We start from the raw sequence: 24,596 nt of genomic DNA on the forward strand, positions 1-24,596 counted from the left end.
TACAACGTGGGTTTTACAACGCAAGTCGTTTCAACGACTTGCGCTGGAGGGTGCTGGACTTAGGGACAGTACAATTTACTATTCCAACACCAGTCTACGAACAGTAGGGAAGGTGTTGGATAGTAAATCGTACTATTTCTTAGCTTGCAGTGGCCTCCAGCGCAACTCGTTGAAACGACTTGCGTTGTAAAACCTGTGTTGTAAACCTTCCGCGGTGAAACTCCCGCATAGTAACAGTCGTCTCCCTTCGGGACACAGTGACAAGGTGTGTACTGTCAAATATCATTAACACCGGTGTCCCAGTAGCTAATATACTATTTCATTCCAATGGAATGAAAAAGCTATCGCTGCTTAGATTTAAAATCTTCTTATGAAATGTTTTATTGTTTATGGTTAAAGATAAAAGTGCATTACAGGCTGTGAAATAAATATCGCAGTGCATGCTGGTTTTGGTTATCCTTTGTCAAAATAAGACTCTCATTAGCAATTTATCAAGCGAGGGATTCTATCGCTCCCTTGCTTACACAGGCCACTCTTTCTGTAAAGACGTCTTACATATACTTATAAAGCCACACCCCTTTCATAACCCTCCCACCTGTTTCGTCTTACTTAAAGCACTGCTTTCAGCTTAGGCCCCACCTGGCAGGCAGGCCCGGTTCTATCGGGTGAACTGGGTGGACCAGGCCCAACCAAACATTACCTTTGGCCCTCCCAATCACAGCAGAATAGGCCACGAGAAAGCACCCGTTAAGTGCCTCCTCCATGTCGACAACCAAACGATTTTTTTCACTTTGTTTACTTTAATTATCAGTCAGGAGTCATCATGGAACCTCGAGAATATATTTTCAAGAGCATTGTTTAAACAATAGCCGTTTTAATTATATTCTGATAGGTAGAAACATACCGACTTTCGATGATTTTCCCTATTTTTGTACTGGCTGAGACAGTAAAATACTGGTCATACAGGTAAAAAAAAAAAATGAGGTGGCAACCCTTTGTTTGAGGCAAGCTGCTGTGGGGAGGTTTGTGTTGGGGCAGAGGGGACAGGAGTTTACCTTCCAATGATACAGCAGGTGCAGTGGCACCAGGGTCCAAGGCTATAAACGGCCTTCTGCACCTCAATTATGACTGTTTCTGTTCGAAGGATCTGAGACCGTCATGTAATCGGTGTAGGAAGCGTATAGCAATATACTGCAGAATGGGGCATGCATTTTACTATTCAGTTAGTGGCAGTATGCCTCATTGGATGAGCAACCATAATGTGGAATTACAACGCCTACTAGAACATGTGCGACTGCCTGTTTCCTGCCAAAAGAGAATAAAGGTTTTATCTCAAGTAAAAACTGTGCGGAGCTCAATGTATTGTTACCAGTGTGACAGGGTTACAAACTTGGGCTTTTTATGTCTGATATTCTTGATACATTCCACATTTCCAGGATATAGTCGGGCCACTTGAAATATTCAATTTTATGCCTTTTGTGTTTTCCGCATAATTATAAATTTGACGCATTTGCCACATAATCCATTATCTGATGCATAATATGCAGACTTTTAAACAAATGTTTCTAGCTCAAATGGATCAAAAATGTATAAAAAATACTGCAAGAAATGTTGCTGCACAGTTGAAGGCCCTTCACAAAAGCGGACTGGTCACTTTTCTGTTGCTTATTGTTATACTTGGGTGACAAACTTGTACTACTGAGATACAACCTTTGCTCACATATTGATACCAAGAGTAAACCAAAAAAAAATCAATATAATGAAGTAATACTATCACAAAATGTTCCTTACTATGCCGCACTACTTGGCTTTCCTGGATTCATTATTTGGCTTTCCTTGCTCTGACTCAACTCTTTTCTGAAGGATGGCTCTCAGGCAGCCTTCCTGCCTCCTTTCACCTCTTCATCTAAACCTCTAGAGTGCAGAGTACCTCAGGGTTCGGCACTCAGCCCTACCCTTTTTAGTATCTACCTTGAGCCTTTGACTAAAGTTCCTGAGTCTTGGTGGTAAAGGTGGCCTCCTATGCGGATGACACCGAGCACCTCTTGGCTTTTCATGAAAATGCACCCGCAACCTTGTGTTCTCTTAAATCCTGTCTGAAGGCCACTGTGGAATGGATGAAAGTAAGCTGCCTGAAAATTAATTCCGAAAAAAATTAGATCCTCTTTTTTGGCACCAAGTCTTTCCTGGAGGCTAACATTTGGTGGCTATCAGAATTAGGTGCTTCTCCCTCCCCGGCTCCATTAGTTTAGAACCTGGGGATAGAATTTGTTTTCACTCTCGCTTTTGCGCCTCAAGTCAAAATACTATCCGCTACCTGCTTGGCCACCTTGAGGGCCCTCCGGAGGATGCTCCACCTGATTTCTGTAGACTGTCAGAAAACGATCGTTCATGCTTTAGGCACGTCCAAATTGGACTATGCCAATAGCTTGAACTTAGGCCTATCTGCTTTTTAAAATTCGACAGCTTCAAATCATTCAAAATGCTGCTGTTCGCTTAATCCTCAAAATCTCCCTGCATTCGTCAGTCTCTCATCACCTACGGCATCTTCATTGGCTCCCAATCATCAAGAGGATTCAATTTAAGTCACTCATCTTTGCTTTTAGAGCCTTTATTCACAAAGGTCTCTCTATCTTAGATCCAGATTGAAGCCTTATTTGCAAACCAGATCCCTAAGATCGAACAAGTTGAAATTGCTCCAAGTTGTACGAATCTACAAAGCAAGAAGAGGGGGGAGTTTCTGATCTTATCCGGCTCTTAAACTTTGAAATGTACTGTCTCCTGGTTTGCGTTCCTGCCCCTCTGAACCCTGTTTCAGACAGAGTCTCAAGACTTGGCTTTTTGAGTCCTGTCTGATAGGCTAATTGGCCCTTGTCTGCTTTCAGACCTATTTTGCATTGACTTTCTACCAGCGCAGGGACGCGTCCCAAGAGGCAGCTGTGCGCTTTATAAATGCTGTGAACTGAATTGAATAATTTAGTCAAACCTGCTGCATAATTTGGTCCTCCCCTTCTGCATAGTTTCAAAGGTCCTGTTAATAGTGAACTTACTCTTAACATATACTACCAATGGTACTGGTCAAAATTCAGTTCAATAAAGAGCTACCAAAAGTTATGCAATGTGGCATGATATATACATAATGGCATTATGGCTAATTAGCCAAACTTACTTCAGAACTAAATGATGCATTCCATAGGTATATTTTAAAATTGATATCACTAAAGTTTTGCCACAAAGTATAATTTTCAGATAAATGGTTAGTGTCTTTGTACATCGTAGCATATACTTTATACAGCTATTTTAAAACCAATTATGTACAATTTTAAGACAAAATGTATTCTATTCTATTTGATCACATTTCCTAAATAGTGTTTGTTTACTTTTTACATTTAACTGCATTGCACTAGGTTTGTTAAGGTTCTCTGTTATAGCGAGAGGTAACACAGCTGAAGATTCATGCACAAAAGCTGCAGAGCATGTGATCCTTCGACCTACAGGACCCAAAGCAGCATCACATACACATTCAGAAAACACATGCTGTTCGCTTGCCTCAAGGAGCTACACTTGTGCATATGTTGCCACCATTTGTAAAATGTTGCATAATTATGCTGAAGCTTTTCCAGTACTTCATGAAATGTATGTTTCCACAGTTATTATAGGAATTGCAACAGCAGCTTCCAAAAGCACCTTTTAAACACTATATCCTGCCCTCTTACCTTCCAGTCGCACAATGAGTGGAAACAGAATTTGACCATTTGAGCGCATGAGATGGCGCTCCCTGCAACCTCATGCATGGATGAGTTTGTAAGAGAGCTTCAAACAACAACAGGGCCTGTATTACAGATAGGGAGCACCGCCTCCGGTTGCGTACCTGCGCACCTTTAAACAGGCGCGCTGGGTGCAAACAGGGACAGTGCCCCATGTCACAATTAATGCGCTCTCCTCAGGAAAGCCCGAAACCCGCAGCTGCCCTGGGGGCAGCACTTTCAATAAAATACAGAGCAGCTGTTTATAAGTATAGAAATCATGTGTTTCAGAATGCATGCTGCCTGCAATTTAAAAAGAAAAGAGAGAGCCACTTGCAGGCAGGTGCAGTTAGTGACTGCACCTGCCTGCTGGGCAATATCTGGGGGGGTTCATGGTAGCTCCTTGGCACCCTCCAGAAGTCTGGCTTAAGGATGCACACAGACTGTGTACCACCTTTTTGTAGTATAATGTCAGTGCGCATCCTGAAGGTGTATTTGCCCCTGCACCCATGATATGGGTCGCGCGCAGAGGCAGTCATTCCCTCATTTGCTTGGAGTCATACTCCCATGAAAATGAGGAAATGCGCTCTGAAGAAAGCTTTGGCTCTATATGTGTGTCAGCACTATCAGCTTTTCAGTAGGAGCTGCTCAAACGGCCCCATCTGTATAACCATAGTGCCCCAGGGCGCAAAAAGAGGGCAGTTTTACCCCCGGTGCTTTCAGCGTGATACGCCCTAGAAGGTTACCTCTTTGACTGCAATTATCAGTTTTACCAGGCATGAAAACTGCTCTTGGGTATCAAGCATACTGCTTTCTTTTGTTCCAAATCTGTTGCTATTTTATTTTTAAACCCTATCAATAAAAACATAAACATGATATAAAAATGTTTTTTTATAAAGATCGCAGTGTGCAAAGAAATAGGTGTTGGACAAATTGCAAGGAGTAAATAGCCAGAATTCCGCGTGCAAAGATGCAAAGGCTTGGGTGGGGTGGGGTGGGGTTGCAGGGATCTTGTCAAACGTGAAGAACTACTGTTACAATCTGCTTGATATCCAGGTGCTTCTATTGAAGCCTGGCCTGCTGGAAATTATGAAGGTCGGATCTCACGAGTATAAATAAACATCAGCTTTTACTCTCAAATAACTCTCCCCATGCTCTGTATGACTGATTGGAAGAAAAGATAATGTAAATCTATCGCTTGTAGGCTATCTCCAGAATTGTCAAAAACTGGGGACACGTTGGCCCATTCAGATAAAAATTCCAGGAACCGGGCCTGCTGGCAGGTGTCAGTAACACAAATATTAACCTGGGCATAAACTGGCCAGGTGGTGCTAATGTGAATCCATGTGCTATTTAGCACCACACTGCATACAGTAAGAGTCGGCTGTTTTGCTCCATTGCATGGTTTTATAGTAGTCAAAAATCAATGTTTGTATTTTATTTATGTTATCCTTGGCCTTTAGCATGGGGTTCAGAATTCTTTACTACATTTTTTGTGCATTTTGAATAAGCCTTTTAATGTGCGTGCGTGCAAGCAGAAATCTGATTAAAATTAAGCAAGACTATCCCCGTAGCCACAAGCATATTTTCATGAATTGCATTTACATTTTGAAAACAGAAACCTTGTCATGCGGAAGACTAGCTCTTACACGACACGGACTGCCCTAAGATTGAACTCGTCTGCTGATTGGAGCAGACGTTGTAAGTAGGAGAAAGAAAGGCAGTGCACAGATCAGCAGCGTCAATACCAATTTACCATAACGTCAGCCTAGAGCTTTCCTTGGAAACCCTTAAAGAGGTTTATTACTTACCTAACGCGCCAAAGAAGTCATTCCCCAGGAAAGGAAATCCCGGTCTGTTCGCCAGCACCACCATCCGGAAGTCTGGGTGGATGGCGATCACGTTGGGCCTTCCATTCACCTGAGCGGAGTCTGAAAAAAGATAAATAGATATGAACTCAACCGGCCTTAGGTGCCGTAAATAGCTACACACATATTTAATTCTTTCAAAAAGTGAATAAAAATTGAACCTCCACATACGGCGACAGAGCAGTCATAGAACAAACAACAAGCGGTATGTTCAATGGGCTGGTCACAGTGAGATCTCTACAGTGTTGTCAGTCAGGTGAAATCTTTACAGGAATGGTTCGAAATTGATCAACTGTTTACAATGCTATTTTCAGGATGATTTCATAACATTTCTCCTCAACTGTTAAGAGAACCCAACAAATCAAGGCGCTGCGATTCACTAGCCCCAACAGAAGGAGGCGCCATGCTCCTGAACGGAGTCCCGGACGCTCATTTCTCGAAGTAAAGTTCATTAAATGATGGGTTGAAAGCCAACAGGCAACTTTACAGAGTAACCAACAGTTTCAGTGCAGACAAGGACAATCATCGTCCCAAAGATGTTCTAAATAACCAGCGTCAGTTGTAAATCCAGGATGGGCAGCTCTATGGCAGATTTTCAGGATAGCTGAAAAGAAACATTTGCATAAATTTAACCTAGAAAACGGGCATTTATATAGTCATCGGTTCTCTAGAAAATGTGGTATGGACCGAGCCATCCTGCACCTAAAATAGACAAGCCTAGCCAAGAAAAAGCCATGTCACAGTTTAAAACAATTATCTATATCTATCAAAGTAAAGTATGAATAATTGATAGTCAATTTTTTGATGCTTTGTCCTGTATAGATAATTGAGTAAGACCCTGCAAAGCGACACTGTTTTATTTTCTCAAAATTATTATTGTTGCAAACGAAAAGAATGTAGTGTGGCTTTGAAGCATATCCTACATCGAATGTAGACAAAATGACATTTAAAATCATTGAACAGCACTGATATTTTTTTCATTGGCTTTCATATGTTGATTTGTCACAAGATGGACAACGGCAAGCAAAGCACATATACACTTTGCTCAGGAAGTATTGTCTTTTCTTCTGGAGCATTAGGTACTAAAGTACAAAAACAATTAACTACAGTATATATGGAGTCCAACATCTAGTTTAGTGTTAATGATCATGATATCCATCTGCACATCCTGCAAGGTCGTCGTCTAACTCTATGACATTTAAAACACATAAAACTCTAATTTACTGCTTTTTTCCGAATTCTGTAGCTGACAATTTAATGGAAGAACTTCCAGGCTCTAGTAACTGGCTGCACAAGTACTATCAACCCAAAAATCAATCCAAAGAATACCCTGGCAAAGTTTGAAGATAGAGAACACACATCATACTCACCGAACTATCCTGTTTATATCAATTTTGCAGGGAATAATTTGATAGAAGGCTACAGGGGACTGGTTTCTAACCTACCCATTGTACCAATGTTTCCTTGAGCACTGTGGTCAGCTAAAAGATGTTCCCACCAACCACTTACAGATGTTCACACCTTAATGACATAATTGAAAATAATGTGCAACAGGAAAATGCTAAGGGACAACGGGATCAAGTTCAAATGACTTTAAGGTTTACACCCTATTTCCACCATTTTTAACTCCCTTAAGGTAGGAGAAAAAGGCAAAAAAATGCAATGAAACAACAATTTTTTAAAACACATTTAACAAGAATGATCGGTCTGTTGCCACCCTCATAAGTAACAAACCTCTTACCATACCAACCCACCTGCAGCTAGTTAATAAGGCCTTAGTAACACTGACAGTGCGAATGCTTAAATAAAGTTTAAAACATCTTGAGTCGGTGGCTAAGATGGCGGCCTGATCGGACGGACTTCTCGTGGCTCCCCAGCCCTGAACCCCGAACACTGCTTCTACCTAGCTGGTGGACCCCCAAACCACGAGCTTCTGAGGCGCTGACCACAGTCGACCGGCGTGGCGAGTCTGGGCTCGCGGTGACCTGTCTAAATATCGTAACTTGATCCAGACGCTGAGCCCGGAGAGGAGGAGCCGCGCGGCCGACTGGAGAGCGCGTTGCCCGGCGTGCCCGTCGGCTGCCGACCACAGGACCGAGTGACCTGCTACGCGCCCGCAGGGGGACATCCCTAGTGCCCCGGCTGTGCCAACGACTCCTCAGCTGCGGTGATATCCGCCCCTTCAATCTGGGGCGCCGAACCCTCTGCTGCCGCTATTGCCGCACTACGCGAGGTCCCCGGCTTGAGGCCTACCTGACGGAGGTCCTTCTCTCCGACTGCTGCTTGCGAGAACCGGAGGCGGACGAGAGCTCGGCCGCAGTGAGTACCCTCGGCGCCGCCACAACGCGACAGGAGGGAGCAGCCCTGCCGGCGGAGGGAGGACAGCTGGGCGGGAGAGGGCCCCGGCGGAGCCTCGCCTGGAGCCTCGGCCCCGGGCCTACTAACCCCTGACTGGGCTTTGCCCCCATCTTTGCAGCCGGACCCCGGTGTATTTGGGACGCATTTGCGGAGGAAGGTGCTGATCGCCCACCGTGGTGTGCCTTGGGCCTGGTGCCACGGGGCTTGCCGTCTTCAGCTGCTGAGTGAGGCCTAGTCCCCCACGTGGCCCTGATTTCTGTTCCGGTGCCAGGAGCCACCACCGAGCGCCACTGGCGGTGGGAGCAGCGGACAGAATCCTCTGAGCGAGATCTCTCACCGAGTCCTACCCCCCCACAGACATGGCTGGTGCGGGGCGCAGGGGAGGCCGCACGATACCGGATATGCTGAGTAGGAGCGCCGTCAAGGGGGACAAGGCGCCAACTCCCCCTTCCCCAGGGACCTCATCAGCGCCTGCAGCACAAGATGACAACACTGCCCCTATAACCAAAGCATTTCTTGAATCGCTCTTTAACACGCTGCGCGAGGATTTCACGGCCCTGAAACAGGACTTGGCAGGTGAGCAGCGTGAGATCAGACGTGAGGTGGATGCGCTGGGTGAAAGGGTGGAGGCAGTGGAACAAGCGGATCAAGCCCGCACTGAGGAGGTTGAATTCCTACGGCAGGAGCTTATCACACTCCGGAAGCAGCAGGTGGATCTGCAAGCCCATGCGGAGGATCTTGAAAACCGCTCCCGGAGAAATAACATTCGCGTCCGTGGTGTTCCTTTAAAGGCCGAGGGGAACAGTGTAATGGCCTACTTACAAGACCTCTTCCGGGAGATCCTGGGGGAGCCGGCGGACTTCCCGATCCGCATTGACCGAGCACATAGGGTGGGCCTGGCGAGGCGGTCCCCGGCTCCCCCGCCAGACATCTTAGCCTTCCTTCCAGACTTTCCATTGAAGGAACGTATCTTGAGAGAGGCGCGCCAAAAACAACCTCTCAGCTTCCGAGGCCATCCGGTGGCCTTATTTCAAGACCTGTCGGCGATCACGCTCCAAAAGAGGAAGGCCTTTCGAGTGATAACCGCATTCCTTAGCAGCAAGGAGATTCCGTACTCCTGGGGTCACCCCTTCCGACTTATTTTCAAATGGCAGGGATCTCTCCACCAAATGAGGTCCGTGCGGGATGCCTGCGCCCTGTTAGGTATTGAAATGACGGAAGACAGAGCAGATGACGAGGCATCATCGGAACGACAACATGGAGAACCATCCCGATCACAGACTGGCCGCTGGCAGAGAGTTAGCAGACGTCGAGGCCCTAAAAAGGTTCTCAAACCTGACCCAGAGACATTGCTACAGGAACGATCGGCGGCGGTCGAGATGGTGCTCAAGGACATGACTTCTTCTGGTTGAAGACAGCAGGTTTGGGGGTCGCCGAACAGTAATGCACCTAGATGGGGGGGTGGGGGGGAGCCTTGGGCTGCCACTGCTACACTCCTTCACGTTGAACTTCCACAGGTCTGGACTACAGACTGACTGACCTGGGACTATGATTCTTCTATGGGGTTGTTTGATTGGGATTTGGGAAACGGGAGTCGGTGGGTGGGGGGGGGAGAAGGGTGGGCAGTTGATTGACTTTGGGGGTTTGGTAGTTGGGAGGGTAGCCAGTGTGTCCATTGCAGCTCAGTGTGACGTGAATGTGCCATTCGCAATCATTGCTGGAGTTTTTCCTTTTTGTGATCCTTGATGGCTCGCTCTCCTGTAAAAGTGTTAACTTTGAATGTGAAGGGGTTAAATAACCCAATCAAAAGACGGGCGGTAATTTCTTATCTGGAGAACTCGGGGGCGGAGGTGTGCTTGTTGCAGGAGACCCATTTGCTCTCGAAGGACTGGCATAGGATGCGCTCCCGCGCCTTCCCTCAGCAGTTCTTTTCTTCCCTGCCCTCGAAGAAAGCAGGGGTGGCTATTCTGATTTCCAACCGCTTCAGAGGGAGGGTGGGAGCTAAGGTGGGGGAGGTCAAGGGCCGACTGCTGGCTTATGATTTTCTGCTGGGGGATCAACATCTTACCATTGGCTCTCTCTATGCCCCTAACACCGGCCAGGAATCCTTTTTGAAGGGGGCTATCTCCGAAACTCTACAATCACCTTCCTCTCTCCTGCTCATCGGGGGAGACCTTAATCTAGTCATGGATACACACATAGACAGATCTGGACACAGATACGGGGATACAGGGGCACTGTCTGATGATGGGAAAACATGGTTGCAAGAACGGGGCCTGTTAGACTTCTGGCGCACACAACATCCTACCGCCACCCAGTTCACCTACTATTCATATGCACATCACACCTATGCCAGGCTGCACCACTTTCTGGGCTCTGCTGACCTGCTTGCCGCTCTTACAGATATTGCGATAACTCCTGCCGCCCTCACGGACCATGATGCCGTGGAGCTCCTTCTAGATCTCCCACGTCCTAGCCGTCCCCCCGGAGGGTGGCGACTATGCGAACCGATGCTGCAGCGCCTGGAAGTGACCAAGCAAATTACGAAATGCATCACTGACTACTTAGTTATCAACGACACCCCTGACACTTCGATCTCCGCTCTCTAGGGTGCCCTAAAACCTGTGGTTCGGGGAGAACTGATCGCTGCAACGGCGGCGGAAAACAAGGCCCGCTCGGGGAAAAGAGCGGATCTCTCTGCCCAAGTCCTGGAGCTGGAAAGGGTCCATAGTCGCACTGGGGCCCCACGGGTGTGGAAGAAGTTAAAAGCCGTTAGGGCGCAGCTGGCTGGTCTGGATACTGACAGGGCTGAATTTGCTGCCCTGCGCTTACGGCACTCATACTATGTTGGCGGGAATAAAACTGGCCGCCTTTTAGCTAGCGCCTTGAAGGCCAAGTCGCAACGTTCCAAGATCTCCGGTTTGCGGGATGCTCAGGGGGATGTTGTGGAGGGGGAGTTACAGATCGCGGAGACCTTTAGGGATTTCTACGCCACGTTATACAGCAATGATCCCATCTCCGGTGCTGCTGCTACTCACTACCTGGAGACGGCAGAGATTACTGCAATCTCTCCGGCTATCGCCGATGCCCTTGATGCTCCCATCCGGCTAGGTGAGGTCACCGCCGCTATCTCCCGCCTCCGACCCCTTAAGACCCCAGGCCCGGACGGCTTTTCGGCGGGCTTCTACAAGACCTTTAGCCCTCTCATAGCGCCGATCCTCACTAGGCTTTTTAATTCTTTCGATGGGCCGGGTTCCATACCTCCGGATATGCTGGCGGCGGAAGTGGTAGTGCTGCCCAAGCCAGGTAAAGACCCTGTCTCTTGCTCAGCGTTCCGCCCTATATCTCTCCTTAACCTGGACCTAAAACTCTTCACCGGGGTGCTGGCAGCTCGTCTGGGCCCTAACCTCCCGGGAATCCTGGAGCCGGATCAATCAGGCTTTGTCCCGACGCGCCAACGCTGCGACAATACGAAACGTATCCTTCATTTGGTGGATAAAGCACATTTTCGGCAGGCGGATTCTGCGCTGGTCGCCATAGACGCCGAGAAGGCGTTCGATCGCGGCGACTGGACCTTTCTGCAGCAAGTCTGGCTCAAATTTCAACTTGGAGCTCGCTTTCGTTCCTGGATAGATAGCTGCTATATTCACCCGTCAGCTCGTGTCCGCATAGGCGGATTCCAGTCCAGTCCCTTCCGCATCCAAAGGGGTACCCGCCAAGGATGTCCCTTATCGCCCCTTTTATTTGCCTTATATGTCGAACCGCTGGCCCAAAAAGTTCGCGATAACCCTGACATTCGTGGGATTTCTTTCGGGGGAGAGGCCCACGTAATCGGCCTCTACGCCGACGATATTATTGCTGCTCTTGATGATCCGATCCGCTCCATCCCCGCTTTCCTGAGTGAAGTTGATGCCTTCGGCGCTCTTTCAGGGTTCAAAATTAACAGAGGGAAATCGCAGATCTTACCTCTGGGGCGCAACGATGGCGCCATGCTGGCGGGTACCGCGAACATTGACGGCCTGCAAGTCGCGCAAACATTGCCGTACCTGGGTATTACGCTGGCCGCCTCTACAGACCACACGGTTCGCCTTAATTATGACTCTCTGTCTTCTCAGATCAGAGCCGACCTCCTGCGCTGGTCTAAGCAGCCGCTCTCTTTGTTGGGCCGAGTGGCCGCGGTGAAGATGTCGGTTCTCCCTAGAATCCTATATATTTTCCAAACTATTCCGGTCACTCCCCCGCCGGGCGTCTTACAGTCATTGCAGTCTGCCCTCCTCCATTTCATTTGGGGTGGGAAACGACCACGCCTGCACAAGCAATTGGCATACCGTAAGCCGGATGACGGTGGGCTGGGAATCCCTAATCTCCAACAATACTGTTGGGCCTCCCAGCTAAGCTATTTGGTGGAGTGGTACCGCCCGGAGTCCGAAAAGAGGTGGCTATTCCAAGATCGTGCCATGGCCCAAACATCCCTATGGAAAATTCCATTTCTCCGTCGACAGGATCGACCGCGATATATGCAACGGTCCCCTATCACTCGCTCTATTCTTAGGGCATGGGATGCTGTGGCGACGAAGCGAGATCTCACCACCTTTCCGTTCCCACTGACCCCCCCTTCTGGACAACCCCGAGTTTGAGCCAGGCATGGATACACATGCCTTCCGTCAGTGGAGGGGAACTTGCTGCAGATCAGCGGGTCATCTCTTTGACACGACGGGATATCTACCCCTGTCCGACATATCGGAATACTATGATGTGCCCTCGCCCCACTTATATCAGTACTTTCAAGTCCGACACTGGCTCACTCAGACGGACGTCGCCCCATTGGTGAGCAGGCATATGACGACCTTTGAACGTTGGCTGGTGACGAAAGACTCTGACAAACATCTTATCTCTGATCTTTATAAAATGCTTAGCCCTCCCGTCACCCCGGGTCGCTCGGCCGGACAGAGGAGATGGGAAACCGAAATGGGACGCACGTTCACTACTAAAGAATGGCAGTCTATTTATTTCAGGGCATCACACACCACGCGTAATACTGCAGGTAGGGAGGCGGCATTCAAACTCGCCCTGTACTGGCACTTAACCCCGGTTAGACTTCACAGAGGGAATCCATCGCGTAGCGCGCTATGCTGGAGGGGGTGCGGGGCTCAGGGCACCATGACACATCTTTTGTGGGATTGTCCGGACCTGGCGGAGTACTGAAAGAGGGTCCTGGACGACATAGATCACACTTTTGAAACCGAAATCCCAAGGTTTACGGCTTACACGATCCTGGGCCTCCCCAACGCTCTCACCTTCCCCTTGCGATCGATCAGGGGGCGGCAAATGGGCATTGCAATGCAGGCAGCAACACAGCATATCCTTTCCCTATGGGGTTCCTCCACCAAACCCTTGCACACTGGCTGGCTCCATAAACTGTGGTTCGCACTTGGTATGGAACGCATACAGGCCACACTCACTCAATCCGCAGACACTTTCAGGAAGGTGTGGCGGCCACTGCTAACACTTCTCTCATCGGAGTTTAATGAAGTCACTTGCCCCAAATACCTTCGATTACTGCGTCTTACGGACTCCACACAGACGCCCTCATGATACCCTTACACCGGGTGCTTTCCTACTACTGAGCGTTATTGAACTATCTACTTGGCTGAGACACACTGGATGGGGTGAGGGGTGGGATTGGGAGTTGGCGGGAGGGGAAGGGTGGGGAATTCTTGTTCTACATTCTTGCGCTATTGTTTTTATTGGCAGTCACATGTGTCATATTCTGATTATAGCGGAACTCATGGCCCTTACCGATGCTTTACATTGTAGGAAGACTGGAGGTCTGTCTCGAACGCTTTCCTCCCATGTTGTTTCTGTATTATGGTATGTGATTGCTATTTATCTGCTGAACTCAATAAAACAAATGTTAAAACTAAAACATCTTGAGTCGTCGTTAGCCATTGACAAGGATGTAAAAGCTTCCTTTGGGTCCTTGTAAGGAAAGAGAGAAGTAAACTTTCAATTGAGACACAAATCTATCCACCCAATTACAATGATTTTAATGAGCACTTAGAGATGCACACAGCTAGTAGGAAAAGTACCGCCATTAGCGGTGACAGAAAAATTGGTTTACCGCTGACAACGGAACTCCAGGAAAATGTAACAAACATAAAACTGTTAGTCGTGCAACCTCTACTGATAAGTATACGATGGTGTGATGCCCAATCTTTCCTCTGTTGCTACACTGCTAGACAAGGGCCATTTTGTGAAACAGGTTTTACAACCCAACAAGAGATCACGAAATTAGGAGACATTAGGAGAAGGTCGATGCTGTAAGATTTGGTAAAATGACATGTCGGTGCCTGACCCTTACATCGCCTCTAGAATCTATCAACTAGAAAATTGTACAGCTTTAGTGCAAGACAATGGGAATGCCTTGAAGATTTCTCCGTGTTATCGTGTATTGCCACACAGAGAACTAAGCACATATCTTTAACACCCATGGTTAGAACTAAAATGCTATGATAAGTAAAATTAATAGACCAAGTTAAACCTACACAGTGTATGAAACTAGACACATTCAATTTTGTACAGGAAAAAATCTGAAATGCTAGTTTAGATTATACTAACAAAGGAACAATTTTGTTGCTGACATAAAGGGCTTTACTTGTCTACTGTTTATTCTAAGCACATGTAGGTTTTCAGGGAACCCAAAAGACAACAAGGAAAGGAAAGGAAAGGAAAGGAAAGGAGATGATTCATAATCATCTAACACATTCTGTTTCCTGGATAAATAAGAATCAGAAATTAGAAAAAGACTCGACATTTTAATTGTATGAGTGTGCGAATTACAGAGATTCACCCCTGGTCTCTCACTTCTCTGTGTTAAGTGAAAAGGTGCTAATAGTCAGTAATAGTGTAGAGCAGATCACTACAGTGTATATGTGCACAGTTGATTAAGGATTATGAAACCCAGTTTAGACAGCACTGCTGCATATATATTGTGGGGAGTGAGCACAACGTATGGGACCGTTACTTTATCTTATTAATGTAATATTAGTATATGGATGTAATTACAATGCAATGCTGAAGTGTTATTGTATTCACGTTAAGAGAACATTTAAGAAAAACATATTTAAAAAAAATTAATAAATGTAATAGTAGTTCGAAATTTCTGTGTGATCAGCAATTGCAGTTCTGTATGAGCCGGCCACAACTGTCCAGCTCTGCTGTCTATGTCCTGGGATTGAGAGATTGATGTAATTGTTTACTTTCCAAACTGGCACTTTCCATGAGATTATGTTTCAAATTGCATTCTCATCACAAGGGGCAGAATGGAAAACTGAACGGAAAAAATATATATAAGTGATTATAAAAATCACCAAAAAATGCTAATCTGTGTTTATGTTTAAACATTTATAAAGTTCATGCGTGTCGAGCCAGGGTGTAACTGGAGTGGCAGCGAGTCACAGAGTTTGGCAGGTAGAACCCGAAATTATTGGCCGCCTGTTCGGGCTTTTCCTACCCTCTGGACACAAGCAAGTCTCAGACGGGGTGACCTAAGGGCCCTAGATGGGTTGTAGGATGAATCAGTTTGCTGATAACAATGGGCCCAATGCAGAACAAGCATTTGCAATGCAATAGGTCTCGCAGTTAAACGAGTTTAAGCTATTGGTATTGTAAATGACAATGCTTGTTATTTATCTTTTTAAAACTAAAACAAAAATAAAAGGCATTGTCATTTTCTACGCTAATAGCTCAAACTTGCATAAATGCGAGACCCATTGCATTGCAAGTGCTTGTTTAAGGTCTGCAATCGCTACCATAATGTCATTGGATGGGTTCCAGGGGGTTGTTAGCAGGGGAGGAGTGGTAACTCTATCCACTGGTGTGGTCAGCTTGGATAGTGACTGTGCTGCAGAGCCTTGCAGTAGCGTCCTGTGTTGGATGACACTCAACTAGCCAACAGAAAGCGTGTACTTCAGCAAGCCCTGTTGGCACAAAATAAAGCAAGTCCAACAAAAATTACAGCACTGCAGTTTGTTACTTAGTAGACACAGGAGTATTGACAGAGATCTGTCTGTTAAAGCGGTTCTCTAAACACGCAGTTGTATTTATGAACTATCTATTATGCTAGTCTCAAAACAATTTTCAGCAGTCAGATCCTAATGGTGGCAATGGTTACTCAAATAGTTGTGCGCTACCACTACTCCCAATACACAGGCAATCGTTAAGAAAGACTACAATTTAAGGAGTCGGTCTGTAAATATGTTCATAAAAAGTACACCACAAAGATATCCCCCGCGAATCGAATTTGTGGGTCAGCGCAAGCGTAGTTGCGCTTTCCACAATGTTCTACCTTCCTTTCCCAGATCACTTAAATTAGTTGTCCCTGCCCTTCTGGAGGCTCAGCACAGCTCCCTGCAGCGCCCAGAGCAGCATGTCTGGTGGCAAATATGTGGAATCCGAGGTAGGGTGCCCGAATTCTGCACCGCTGTCACGCTCGGTGAATGCGGTGGGTCGTGGCAGTGGCATCACGGGGGGTCTGAGCCAGTGTAGCCCAGGGATGTGCTGCTGGCACACGCTACACCTATCTCTACCAGTGTGCTCTGCTCGTCTCTGGGAGGAGCGGGGGATGCACGGACGCAACCCCCGGTGGCTCCGTTACCTCGCTGGCTCTGCTGGGGGAACGTGGTATGTGCAGATGTGGGTATGAAAAGGTGGCATTGTCCACTCGGCCACGGTATCTACATGCCGTGGGATTTACCGAACTGCCTTGCGACATCTCAGGTGTTACATAGGTGTGGAAGTGGGGGCAGGGGGTGGGTATTGGGGCGTGGAGGAGGTTGCTGTGGAGTTCCTAGACTCGGGGCTTGTACTTTCCTATTAGTAACTGCAGCTTTCCAAGGGTTCCAGGTCCGTATTCCTTGTATTTTAGCAGCGCTGGTCTTTTTTTTTTTTTTTTTCAAAAACCTTTATTTGAGCAAGCATAGAAAAATACAAGAATGGGCCTACAACCTCACGGGCTGGCCGCTAATAATAAGGCACAAGGCATGAATTAGAAATGTACACCCGTGGTCAGGTACAAATCCAGCACAAAGCATTACTCCTCACATGTCACAGAGCATTTTGAATTTTTATTTTATACAAAAAGCAAAACAAACACTAAAAAGGCGAATGCATGGTAATTAAGGTCAGCCCAAAGAACGGAGGGGATGGTCCACGAACAGGAGAACATACCCAGAGCCCTGAGGCTCCAACAAGGTCGGGGGGGAAGGGGAGCAGCGGGGAGAATCGAAAATGCAAAAAACAGCATGAAAGGGTTCCGGGAACGCTCGCCTAGGGAGATAAGATAACCTCAGCAGTGCCTACAGGGGGAGGAGTACAGATATCCCCACGATATTCATTCCACTGGCCCCAAATCTTCGTCCACGCCCTGGGTCTGCCCCTGGCCACATAAACAGTCTTCTCACGAAACATGGACCAGTCCATGTTATCCTCCCATTTCGAGACCTCAGGGGGCCTGGAAGCGCCCCAGAGTTGCGCAACATCCCGTTTCGCAATCATGTAACCCAAGGTAGCCCATCTGGTCTGGGCCACAGAGTAGTCAGTGGGCTCCCACACATTCAACAGACATCGTCGAGGCTCCGGCCGCAGGGCCACACCAGTCACGGCAGTCATCACCTCAAGCACAGCAGTCCAGTAAGCCGCCACAACCGGGCACTCCCAAAGAATGTGTAAAAAGGTAGCACTCGACCCACAACCACGCTTACATAACCCATCCAAGGAAAAGCCCATCGTCACCAGACGCGGACCAGTGACATACACTCGATGAAGGATCTTAAGTTGAACCAAACGGAGACGGGCAGGAATGGCTACCTCCTTGGGAGAAGAGAGTGCCGATTGCCAATCTTCGTCGTCCAGTTCCAACCCATCGCTGACCCAAGCCTCCCGAAGTCGGGCCAATAAGTCCGCCCGAGTATTGATCAGCTTCTTATAGATCAGGGAAATAGTGCTATCAGGCAGGTGCCCATCAAGGACACGATCTTCGAGGGGGAGCAGCGCTGGTCTTAAAGGGGAAAGTACCTATTTTGAGGCCCCCTGCGTCCCCCACACACGCTAGGTTTTCAAATGTGTCTATTATGTCCTGTGTGTCTCCCCTCACCTAAGAACTTTCCGCAGTTACCCGAGTGGGGAAGCTTGTTTTGCGTGCGTCGGTGAGTGTACCAGAGTACTGGGTTGTGCGGTGGGTGTGGGTGAGCTTGCTTGAGTGTGCGTGCATGATATGGCGATGTCTGTTTGGAGGTTAGGCGAATGTGTGAGCTGTGTGTTTGGCTGTCGGTGCACGTGTATGGAATAATTATCTTTTTCTACACTACTGACTATATGCTTCTACGTGTGGCTGGGCTTGGGGGCATTGGTGTTTGAAAGTGAGTATGTATGTTTTTGTACGTACGTGCATACTTGTCATCATGCGACTGACTGTGACTGAGGACTTGCAGGTTTGTTTCAGTGTTTTCTGCATATGTGTTCCTTTGCCTGCTCCATGCAGAAACATTCTGTATAAAAGGTTCGCATATGAGGGTAAGGTGGTACGGTTCTCATATCGAGGTGCTCTGCAAATGATGTGCTCGAGGTGCAGGTGTCCTTTGGGTGATCTGGGCTTGCTTGGCTCTTGTGTTCTCGGTGTGAGGTACTTTTAAACCAGGTCATGCTCTGTTGGCAAGGAACTCTCGGGGCAATGGTGATGAAGTCTCTACGGCACGGGGCTCCCCTCTGAGTTAGAAGTGGAAGGGATTGGGGTCCACTACGGAGAAGATGCTGGTGTAGAGCGGTGCTTTGTTGGCGATATTCTAGTAGGGCTCGAGGCGGCTTCTTTGTGGGTGAGGTACTTATGGGACGTAGTCCTTTGTGGAGAAGTTGCTCCTGACAACGGGGTCATCCATCAAATAAAAAATAAAAAAAGGATTTGGTTCAGCCGCAATATATAAATGGCGTGGCTGCCATTATTAAAGTTATCGCGACATGTTTCCCGGACACTGTCCGCCTCCTAGACTCGCTTCCAGGAATTAGAAAATGGCGCAGCTGCATTATTAAAGTTAATGAGGCATGGTTCCCGGCCACTCTTCGCCACCAGGAGTCGCTTCCAGGAATCAGATAAAGAAAACAAGTGCTCGCCATTGCGGAAAGGCAGCTGCTTGTTCGGAAACATGATCCATCACTACACACCTCCTTGAGATAACAAATACCCTCACGACAGCCATGAGCAAAGGATCCAGTCTGGGTGGGCGGGGCCTAAAGGAGAAAGGGCGGTCACCAAAAATCCTCACTTTCAATCGGAGGCCAGCGTTTACCATAAAGGATGATGCACGCCAATCGAAAGCATGGGCAGAGCTTCCACTCCACTTCCGAAATCGACTCGACGACAATAGAGCTGGCAGAGCGAACAGTGAATGCGCTGCAACACTAGGCAAGACCTAAAAAAGCACAAAAGACCAGCTAAAGGGCCTTGAAGTTGATTCTTGTGTCAACAGTAAACCAGTGCAGATGGGAGGAGACAAAAGCATATCTGGCAATCAGTAATAGCAGACACGATGCCCTGTTCTGGACGAGCTGTAGCATTCCTTAAAGCGACAAGATCATGCCAAGATGCAACGCTTTTCCGTAGTCCGGCGGGAGATGATTATTGCCTGGATGAAAGTTTGAAGAACTCCCAAAAGTTTGAAACCTTGGTGTTGGAGTTTTGGGCTTAGGTAAAATGGCAAGCAATAGACGCAAGTTCATCCAAAGCTGAGCTGATCCTGTCCCTCACTACTGCACCCACTACATTTATTTCAACATTGGCCTCTACCCTAGCCAAAAGGTTTGATTTGAATTTGTTAAGGTCACACACGCATCTGCTATATTGGCTTTCAAACAACGGTGGGTGTTAACTGAGGAAGTGGGCTAGGGAGGACTCAGTCCTACCAATTATAGTGCCATAAAATTGCAAAATATTCTGACTGAGTCAATGAAGAGGGGAGCCCACATTTAGGATTGCTAAATTAAATTACACCAGATCTAATAGGTGCCCCTTTGGGTGCTTCTTTTCTCAAGCCAGAGGACTGGCTATCATGAGGATTATCAACATTCAAATTCAGGTCCCTTAACCCCTTGGGTGCTTCGGACGGCCCCTGGCCGTCCGACGTCACGGTGGGCATGTGCTGACGATGGCCGGGGGCCGCCCGAATCCCGCCCACTCAATAAAACCCCCGCACAGTGTGAAAATTCACGCAGCGCGGAAGGGGTTAAGATGGTGAAATTGGCAAACTTCAGAGCATATGGTGTGATTACATCAGTGATTGATTTTGCAAAGCCGCCCTCTAGGCTGGGTGGATGATAAATTAAGGTGCCGGAGATTGAAAAAGTATAGGACATTTTGAGCAAGAAGACGGTAGGTAGGCTTGCGGCCCACTATCTTGAGATTAAATGTATTGCAGACCAGCGTAGCTTTAAATATAATCGAAAGCCCTTTCCCTCTCTTTCCTATACGATTATATCTACCGATACAATAACCTTTCAATACTGCCAGGACAATATCCAGGGTGGAACTCTCATTTAGACAAGTCTCTTAAAAATACAGCTACAGTTATATTAAAAACTAGGCAATTAAATAGGTCAAGTTGGTTCTTTCTTATTGAACGACAGTTCATAATAAAGAGCGCATATTATTTTTTGCGGAACTGCTTGCTCCCAGCTGAATAAGTAAAGATGTTGTGAAACAGAAATCACAGAACCTACAGTTCTAAAGTCAATCCATCGAGACATGTTGTGAAGACAGGCCGTAGAGTTGAGCCCCTCCAAGACATTGGGTCAACGCAAGAGTTAAAATCCAGATCCATTACATATTGGCCTAGGTTCCTGGACGCTGGTGCCAGCCCCGACGGGCATGCGCATACGCACATTGGCCTGCTTTAAATAGATGGAGGTCATGCTACCTTTTGAGCTTTGCGCACTGGTCAACTTTAAATTGGTGGAGGTCATCCCCCCTCTGTTGAGCCCCTGGCAACTAGGGTGCACTCACTAAATAATGGTGCATCAAGACTACAAAGGAAAAATGGCAGCCCCACTAAACTGCAATCAGCCACGAGACCAAGGGAGTAAAAAACGAAAAACTGTGAGTTCAAGCCCACCACAGTAAAATTAGCCCCTCAATAGCCTCCTGTCAAAAGAAACAATAACAAAAGTAGTTAAAAAAAGAACATATATAAAAATATCCTTCTAAGGATTTGATTTAAAGGTAAAGTGCTAAAGCCCTATTGTATAAGGCCCTGTTTAGGCTGCGCGCTGCACAATGGCCTTCTTCAAATAGGTGGAGGTCAATCAATCAATCAGGAGGCTTATAGCGCGCTACTCACCCGCGATGGTCTCAAGGTGCGGGTGAGGGTGCAGCTCTGAATCAGCCGAAAAGCCAGATCTTGAGGCTCTGCCTGAAGGTGTGCAGTATAGGGGAGCATCTGATGTTGACTGGGAGCTCGTTACAGGCTTTGGCTGCGATGTAGGAGAAGGCTCTTCCACCCGCTCTGGTCCTGCGTATGCGCAGGGTTTCTGCTAGGGCGAGGTTGGCGGAGCCGAGGTTCCTTTTGGGTACGTGGAAGAAGACTCTTGTGTTGAAGTATTTGGGTCCGGTGTTGTGGAGGGATTTGTAGGCGTGGGTGAGTAGCTTGAAGGTCACTCTCTTCTTGACAGGGAGCCAGTGGAGGTCTCGCAGGTGTTGGATGATGTGCTCATGTCGTGGGATGCCGAGGACGAGTCTGGCCGCGGTGTTCTGGATGGTCTGGGGTTTGCATAGGAGGGATTTGTTGATTGCAGCGTAGAGGGTGTTTCCGTAGTCCAGTCTGCTTGTAATGAGTGCGTGGGTGACAGTCTTTTTGGCTTCGGGGGGCATCCACTTGAAGGTCGTGCAGAGGATGTGGAGGGTGTGGAAGCAAGTGGAGGCGGCTTTGTTGATCTGTCGGGTCATGGTTAGGGAGGAGTCGAGTATGACGCTGAAGTTCCGGGTGTGGTCCGTGAGGGTGGCGGGGTTGCCGAGGGTGGTGGACCACCAGGAATTGTCCCAAGCTGAGGGGGTGAGGCCAAGGAGGACGAGGACTTCCATCTTCTCTGAGTTGAGTTTCAAACGGCTGCTGATCATCCAAGCTGCAACGTCTTTCATTCCTTCTTGGAAGCTAAGTCTGGTGGTTTCAGCCTTTGTCAGGGAGAGGATGAGCTGGGTGTCATCCCATCTGTTGAGCTCTGGGCAACTGAAGAGCATGAGCTAAAAATGTCGCCCCTAGTCGGCACAGGAAAAATGGTAGCCCCACTAAACCAGGGACAGCATTATAGCCCCTGGGCAAAGCAGTGCACTTGCCCCTGTCTAAACATCCACTCACAGGAATAATAATGGTAATGGAAAACTAGTGTTAAATTCTGGTCTGCAAGGGGCCCCTATGACCGTGGGTCCCCCGGGCAACACACCAGCGTTCCCATGTGTTAAGATGGCACGGCACTAAATAACTCCTTTCACTATCAGCCACAGGACAGAGGAGTAAAAAATGAAAAACAGTGAATTTGAGACAAACGGAACAAAATCTGTACCTCAAAAGCCTCCCAACAGCCAATATAAACAATTGCAACCGAAATTAAAATAAACAGCAAACAAAACCAGCAGGGAATGATTATTGAAAAAACTTCATTAATGCAACTTCTGCAGACGCTAGCTCCTTTACGTTAAGAGCGGCGTGCAGGCCTTTCGCAGGTCTGCCCCGCCCGCTATCTTTCCGGACCGGAACGAGAATGTAAAGTGATTTTTGAATCTATACTACTATTATAAAGAGAGAGACCAAACATTTGAGGCGGGTAATCTCAGTAACCAAAGCACCAATCACAATACCCAATACAGCATTGGAAAGGGCAGTTGCAGCAGAAGGACATAGGCTATGCAGACGCCCACCATATACATTTAAAAGGTAAAATAACCCTGCCAACAAAATAATCCCTTGTGGGCGGGACGCGGCCTGATGACAAAAAACAAAGCGTTCTGTTAACGTCTGCGTTGTGCTGTGGGCATGTGCTGGGGGCGTGGCAAACGCCGGGGGGGGGGGTGTGCTGGGGCGTGACATGGAGCAAAAGCCTTCAATGGGTGTATGCGCCTGACAAACGCTGGGGGCATGTGCTGGGGGCGTAACATGGAACAAAAGCCTTCAATGGGTGTATGCGTTAAGCGTGAGGCGCGCACAATTGCCGTTACGTTCCGCAAGTCATGCCTTGTGGGTCGCCTTCATGCCATGTGGGTCGTACATAAAAAATAATAAGGCGCCGGGGCCACACGCAAATGAGCGTGTCTGCGGGGACAGTTACTGGAAATTGCGCCACATTCTAAAATTAGGATACCAATCAAGCACTTGGCCGTATGCGTTCAATGGGCGTCTGCGTTCACATGGAGGCCTGGTAAGTAACCCTTCGCTCTACTCCCTTGGGGGACTGCTCATTGTCTCACACATACTGGGGCCGAATGCAGTGTGTGCCTTAGCCTGGGTGCGTCTGAAACACACTGGGGGGCGGAGACCGTCGGTGTGGGTCCTAAACAAATAATAAGACCCGGACAACGTCGGGACGGCTGCTAGTATGTTAATATGAATGTATATATTGACTTTAACGAACGAATTCCGTTTGCGTTTCCCTATGCCTTAGATGGCTATAGTGTTGTGACCACAATGTAAATAAAATATTTTTTACTTAAAAAAAAAAAAAAATATATATATATATATATATATATATATATATATATATATATATATCCAACACGAAAGTTTCAAAGTATTGATGGCACTCCACTCAGAAATTGTTTTTCAAGTTATTTTAATGATAACAACTGAGATCGTTGAAGACACTCAACAAACCACCGGGGAGACCAATAATATCGAGTTGTGGGAGCTTGTATGAAAACATCTCAATTTATGTGGACAACTTCATAGCACCGATCGTTCCCACACTCACTTCGTACATAAAGGACACTGGGGATTTCTTGCGAATTATCTCAAACACTGACTGGCAACCTAACTATCTACTCATAACGATTGACGTAATCTCGTTATATACCTCAATTGACCATGAAATTGGCCTCCAAGCAATCAAATATTTCCTTCAACAACTTCCAATTGGCCAATATGAGCATTCAAAAATGCTAATAGAAATGATAAGACTATGCCTATACAATAACGTATTCCTATTTAATAAAAAGGTGTACGCGCAGCGCTGCGGGACAGCCATGGGAGTTTCCTTTTCCCCAAGCTACGCGAATCTCATGATGGGGTGGTGGGAGAGATGCGTGGCTTGGGGAGAAGAAAACGACCAACATATGGCCAACGTAGCGTTGTGGCTGCGTTTCATTGACGATCTGTTCCTGCTATGGAGGGGAACAAAGCAGGAATTTCTTGTATTCTTCGAGGCTTTAAACAACAACAAAGTTGGCCTCAAATTCACCTTCAACTTAAGCTCCAATGAGATAGAATTCTTGGACACGAAAGTGTATGTGAGGAATAATAAACTGGAGACAACTGTACATCGTAAGAAAACTGCCACGAATAGCATTCTCCACGGACAGAGTTTCCACCCT

The 24,596-nt window shown here is 47.4% G+C and overlaps 1 protein-coding gene across 1 annotated transcript in view; it reads right to left on the reverse strand.

Annotated features, from left to right (window-relative positions):
• Positions 1-24,596, reverse strand: part of VWA8 (von Willebrand factor A domain containing 8) — a 1,418,144-nt gene that overhangs the window by 681,027 nt on the left and 712,521 nt on the right. The window contains exon 24 of the mRNA XM_078657276.1: positions 5,558-5,677. Coding sequence (XP_078513402.1) covers positions 5,558-5,677 — 120 coding nt within the window. The remainder of the gene's footprint in view (positions 1-5,557; positions 5,678-24,596) is intronic.

This window comes from Lissotriton helveticus, chromosome 8 (assembly GCF_964261635.1).
Source record: "Lissotriton helveticus chromosome 8, aLisHel1.1, whole genome shotgun sequence".
Classification (NCBI taxonomy): domain Eukaryota; kingdom Metazoa; phylum Chordata; class Amphibia; order Caudata; family Salamandridae; genus Lissotriton; species Lissotriton helveticus.